Source organism: Nansenia antarctica, assembly GCF_963989245.1.
Source record: "Nansenia antarctica genome assembly, chromosome: 9".
NCBI lineage: Eukaryota > Metazoa > Chordata > Actinopteri > Argentiniformes > Microstomatidae > Nansenia > Nansenia antarctica.
Window position 1 is genome coordinate 9491862 of NC_137679.1, and position 6346 is coordinate 9498207.

Sequence of the window (6346 nt, forward strand, 5' to 3'; positions counted from 1 at the left end):
AGCTGCAATTGATTTGGGGGCCCTGTTACTCCTGACAGAAACATAATAGGGTGTCAAACACGCAACGAAACCGCTTCGGTTGGTCAGACAGCTGTGGTACATCAATCATCCAAATTGTCCATATCGATTACAGTTCTAGGAATGACAGTTTACAGGACATTGAGACTAATCTGTGATCCTTCGAGAATAATCTATGGTTGAGTATCACTCAATACAAGCTCAATTACCTCGACTTGTGTTGAGCATATGTTCGTGGCTTATGCTGCAATACATAAGAGACTTGCACCACAACCAATGACAGACATTAACCAAGGCACACGGTATTGTAAGTAAATCAGTCACAAATGCAGGTAGAAGTGAACTGTCAGTGTTCCCTAACACAATGCTTCTCAGCCTAAACAACCCAGTGAAGATCGCTATCTGATATGGGTTCAGTTTTCAGTACTACTGTACAAATCGTTAAAATGTTAATATGTATAGTGTCCAAACAATATCTATACAATTCCTACAATACCTCAAATCATTTGAACATGAGCAAAAAATACATTTTCTGATTGACATTATTATAGCATTGATTGAAATGCGCTATACACTATTTCATCTGTATTAACACTGCATGCTTCTGTCCACCGGTTACATTAATACACATGATAGTTCTGTGAAGCGTTAAATACTCTTCATTGGTGCACCCCTGTACTCAGGGAAAGATAGCAACGGTGTATGTTACCATGGTACATAGTGTCTCTACTCTATTCAGTAAATTCTAAGAGAAAGCCTCTATGACTGACTACGGTAATGACGATGTTCCTACTTAGCTGGATCATAAATGCGTATGTCAAAGTACCAGGCACTTCCTGTCACAAGGTACCAGAGAGTCTGTCCCAGGCCATAACAGCTTGTCCTGTATTCTAGAATTCTTCTAAAAGTTCAATGTCCTAACCAGTACTCAAGTTGTAAAAGAAAATCAGGGGGGGATGGTGGATTTTATCATATGGGGACGATTTGAGCATCCCCACAGCGTCAGTGACTTCAGTGTCAGTGACTTGGTAAAAAAATGTCATTGCATGTGTGCGTGCCCCCTCGCCCACAGTATTTTACTCAATATGCGCGAAACTAAATGTTGAAATAGCAGTAATACCACGTTCATTGATAAAATGACATAAGGGATGGAAAGGGGGGGGTGGCAGTTTTAGAAGGGGGATGATTTTGACCGTTTTTATTTCATCCCCCCCTCAACTCGAGTGCTGGTCCTAACTGTAAAGGCATATCTGTCAGTAAAGTCTTTTCAATCTGTCAGTACCACCATTACTGCTGTGTTTGCAGACCTCCTCTTGAAAATGTCTCCTGAGCTAGTGTTTTTTCTCGACTTGGACCAAAACGGTTGAATTAACGCTAATGCATTCTGGGCCGTGCTCAGAAGAGCAGCAGAGCAACGAGGCATCACTTCACTTAAACATAAAACAAGCAGTCAACCTGAACAAGCGGAGTCTGAACATTCTGCTCCCTTCCTCCCGACGAAGTTGTCCGGATGGATGCATTTTAAAACCAACCCATTTACCACAATTTAAAACTCCCAGCAGTCTAGACCTGGCTTGTGACCAGCCATGTGGCATAAACAGACTAAACGTTAAGCTTTCACTGGGAGATGAGGAGATCAAATCCATTTCAAAGAAGGAAAAAGAACAAGTCAGGACATCATACATTGAAGTCCTGTATTCAGTGTCATAAAATGTCAAATCAGTGTCGTCGGAAATATAAACTGTACACACTTGTGTAAAGTGAAAGCCAACATAATACTAAGAGCAAACACCATTCCAGTTATCTGTGTTTAATGAATGAGATGGGTCAAAACGAGGCCTATATTTCGGACTCAAAAGTGCCTGGTTGGTCTTGAGAGTGCTAATCAACCCAGGGCCTTGTAGATGGGGGAAGAACATCTTTTTTTTGGGGGGGTACCATGAGGAGTTGTGCTGTACTGTAACCTTCGTATCCTTAAGTGTAGCCTCGGTCAGGGTCATCATGCGGATTAGAAACAACCACCAGAGGGCGCCAGTGTACAAGAGCGCTTTTTTGGGAGGGCGAATGAATTCCAAGTCCCTCAGCCGGTCGTAGCTTACTAAGGACAGGTTAGAAGTGAGTAGAGGTGCCTTGAACATCGTTCCCCTGTCGATTCCCAACAGCAGGACAGTGCGTCGAGCCTTCCCAGAACCCCCCTCTCTCTCTGGCCTCCCAGCATCACCCAGCCCCCCTGAGTGCCCTGGAGCTTTAAGTCCTTTAAGAGTCTCTGAGTCCTATGTACATGTAACCACCCTGAGGGGGGGGGGGGGGGGACTACAGGTGGTCCGACTCCTCTCTGGAAGAGCTGAGAGTCGGCCAGGGGAAGCCTGGGGGGGCCAAAGTTCTGGCTGCGGGGGGCTCGGAGGGCCGTGCGGCGGGGGGCTCCGCGGGGGGGCCCTCGTACTGGGGCAACTCTCTTTCGGAGGGCAGGGTCTCCCCGTCCGGGAGGTACGGCGGAGGAGGGAGGTCGAACCAGGGCGGCCGGCTGGAGGAGAAAGAGGGAGGGGGAGGGTGAAAGAGGGAGGGGGAGGGTGAAAGAGGGAGGGAGAGGGTGAAAGAGGGAGGGAGAGGGAGGGAGAGGGTGAAAGAGGGATGGAGAGGGAGAAAGAGGGAGGGAGAGGGAGAAAGAGGGAGGGAGAGGGAGAAAGGTTTAATACGGAGACGATACGTCTGAAACAACCTATACGCTGTAATACAATCACTGTTTTTTCCCCCTCTTCGACACATACAGAGTATACATTCAAACGCGGCTTTGAATCTTGATAAGAGTCTAAAAACGAAAGCAATTATGCACCCAAATTGTGGAATGCACTGGCAGTTTACATCAGAGATGCAACCTCAGCAAATATGTTCAAGTCAAGACTAAAAACTAATCTTTTTGATATTGCCTTTAAATGACTAAATAATTCAATTAGGATTATTTAATGACTGGAGCACTTTGAGCTGCAACGATTGCAGGAAAAGCGCTACACAAATAAAAGTTATTATTATTATTATTAGTAGTAGTATGGATCCGTATCATCTCCGGACCTGGGGTGATAGGGCCTTTTCAGCCGCAGCCCCGTCCCTCTGGAACCCCCTCCCCAACCACATCAGACAGACCAACACCCTCCCAACATTTAAACAGGCCCTCAAACCCCACCTCTTCAAGCTGGCCTTCACCAGTTAACCCTCTCCCCCTCCCCTTCCCATGTGTCCCCAGCACTACCTTAATTAGGCCCCTATATTTTCTTTTTTTCTTCTCTTTTTATCATTACCACTCCATCTTTTCAGTTTGTAAAGCGTCTTTGACTGTCTAGAAAACCTCTATATAAGTATAATGTATTATTATTATTATGATCTCTTTCCCCCAGCCCTTACCTAACATCCCAGTTTTGAACCATCTGAAGTCTATGGAGGGAGCGGGAGGTGATGCCGGTGAGTAGGGAGTTGCAGTAGTCAAGGCGGGAGGAGATGAAGGCGTGGATGAGGGATTCAGCAGCGGGGGGGGGAAAGGCAGTGTCTAACTTTGGCAATGTTTCCGAGGTGGAAATTAGGAGGTCTTACCTAACATCCAGCACGGCCTGGGAGTACGAGGGTGGTGAGTCCATGGGCAGCCCGCTGGGGTACAGCGCCCCGGAGAGCAGCTGCAGGCCTGGAGGAGCCGAGCTGTACTGGCCCACGCCGGACGGGGAGGAGGGGGAGGAGAGGCCGCCGCCGGGGTGGACGTGCCCCCGGTCCAGGATGACCAGACGGGACAGGAGCAGGGGCTGGTGGTGGTGGTGGTGGTGGGAGTGGGAGCCCCCCCCCACCCCCCTCACCCCCCGGGGCAGCAGGACGCTGCGCTTCCTCTGGTGGTGGAGGACCAGGGCCAACAGCGCCACCACCAGGACGAAGATGACGGCGCTGCCGATGACGGCGTAGGTGATGCTGGGGTAGTAGCGCAGCCGGTAGTCCAGGGTGACGAAGTCCTGGCCTGGAGCCTCTGAGGGGGAGAGAGGGAGGGGAGGGGAGGGGGAGAGGGAGGGAGGGAGGAGAGAGGGAGAGAGGGAGGGAGGAGAGAGGGAGAGAGGGAGGGAGGAGAGAGGGATAAGTAAGTAAGTAAGTAAAATTTATTTCTATAGCGCCTATCCCAGACCAGGGGTCACAAAGTGCTTTACATGTAGAAGAACATAATACAAGAGCAAAAGTTATAGCAGGTTAAAATAGGCAAACAAGTGAAAATAAGAACAAGTAACAAACAACAAGTGTACAACAATATCAACAGGACACAGAGAGAGACAGGCTTTTGGGGTTAGCCGAAACGCCTGTCTATACAGGACAGCCTTTAGCAGTTTTTTTTAAAAGCCAAGACCGAGACCGCTGATCTAAGATCCAAAGGGAAGAGAATTCCAAAGCTTGGGAGCCACGGTTTGGAATGCTCGATCACCCTCGGTTTTTAATCTGGCACGGGGGACAACCAACAAACCCTGGTCAGAGGACCTGAGAGACCTACTGGGGCTGTAAGGACGCAGTAGGTCACAGATGTAAGTGATGTAACTCTTTAGGGAGGGGAGGGGAGGGAGGGAGGAGAGAGGGATGAGTACGTCAGGAGTGCGTCAGGAGTGACGTACTTCTTCACAGGAAAGAATGCGTCACACATGAAGAAGAGACGGGGAATTGATTCCAGGATTAATCTTCAGATGTAGCCGCCGCGTGACTCCATAGAAGCGCTGTCGGAGGATCACTGTTGTGCGGTTGTGACTATCAGACAGAACGGATCTACGCAGCGGCTTACAGAGAATACCTAATGTAGGAGCGGTTTGTAGAGACGAGGACGACAGCCTAATGTTCAACATGGGAAACGCACTGCATTCATTCACTCTTGGGAGTCGCCGTATTCCCGCCAGGCAACAGGCGGCGGGGGGTTTGGCTCTTGCCACCGTTCAGAATCAGAATCAGAATCAGAATTAGTTTGTTCGCACATACTTATAGGGGTGGCTGTGATGCAGGAGGTAGAGCCACCGTCTAATGATCGCAAGGTTGACAGATCGCAAGGTTGGCAGGCCGTTGTAAAGCGCTTTGGATAAAGACGCTATATATATAAGTGCAGACCATTTACATACAGGAAATTGAGTTGATGTGGCTAGTGCATAGGAGATCCTCACCCTAACCTAACCCTAACCCCAACAATATCATAAAAAACAACACTATATGAGCAAAAATTGTTTAAGAAGGGGCAGTAGTGCAATAATGATGTAGTTTGTAAATTAGAGTATGTCAAACTATATAGATTACATTGTCAGTTGTATGTGTGTGTATGTGTGAGTGTGTGTGAGTGTGTGTGTGCATGTGTGTGTGTATGTGTGTGTGTGTGTGTGTGTGTGTGAGTAGAATCAATGTCATCAATGTCAAATCATTGCTGGAGACGAGAGAGGGGAGAGAGGGCCAAAGAGGAGCTTAAGAGTGAGAGAGAGAGAGGATGAGGAGAAGAGTGAGTGGATGAGGAAAAGAGTGAGAGAGAGAGAGAGTGGATGAGAAGAAGAGAGAGAGAGAGAGTGGATGAGAAGAAGAGAGAGAGAGAGTGGATGAGAAGAAGAGAGAGAGAGAGTGGATGAGAAGAAGAGAGTGGATAAATAGACTAAGACGCGGACGAGGTTTGAGAAGCGTGTGTGCGAGTTCAAACAATAATAATTAAAACAAGGCCGTCCGTAACCCAGCAGGGGGGTGACTAGCTCATCAGGTGACTAGCTCGTCAGGAGACTAGCTCGTCAGGTGACTAGCTCGTCAGCTGACTAGCTCATCATCAGGTGACTAACTCATCAGGTGACTAGCTCATCAGGTGACTAGCCCGTCATGTGACTAGCCCGTCAGGCGACTAGCTCATCAGGTGACTAGCTCGTCAGGTGACTAGCTCATCATCAGGTGACTTACTAGCTCATCAGGTGACTAACTCGTCAGGTGACTAGCTCATCAGGTGACTAGCTCATCAGGTGACTAGCTCATCAGGTGACTAGCTCATCAGGTGACTAGCGGTGAGGAGGCGGCGGCGTCTTAGGAGTCCACTTAGGAGGAGTCATAAGAGTAACTACCCTCAAATGAGATTAGGGAATACAGCAGCAGTTAGGAAACCACAGCAACCCGCCATCGCTCTGAATAAAGGGAAGGCAATAACACCCGAGGATCGTCTGGCCTCATTATTTCCGATGAGAGGGGGGAATAGCAATTTCCCGTAAGGCCGATTTGACAGTGGCATAATTTCCAAATCCTACGGCTTGGCGGCGGGGCCGGCGGGGTGGGGGTGGGGGGGGGGGTGAGACAGGAGAGGAGG

General features: G+C 48.7%; 1 protein-coding gene across 1 annotated transcript in view; it reads right to left on the bottom strand.

Moving 5' to 3' along the window:
• Nucleotides 1-2331: 2331 nt before the first annotated feature.
• Nucleotides 2332-6346, bottom strand: part of ldlrad3 (low density lipoprotein receptor class A domain containing 3) — a gene marked incomplete at both ends in the record, with an annotated part of 43870 nt that continues 39855 nt past the window's right edge. The window contains 2 exons of the mRNA XM_080539192.1: nt 2332-2542; nt 3604-4021. Of these exons, the coding sequence (XP_080395318.1) occupies nt 2332-2542; nt 3604-4021 (629 nt within the window). The remainder of the gene's footprint in view (nt 2543-3603; nt 4022-6346) is intronic.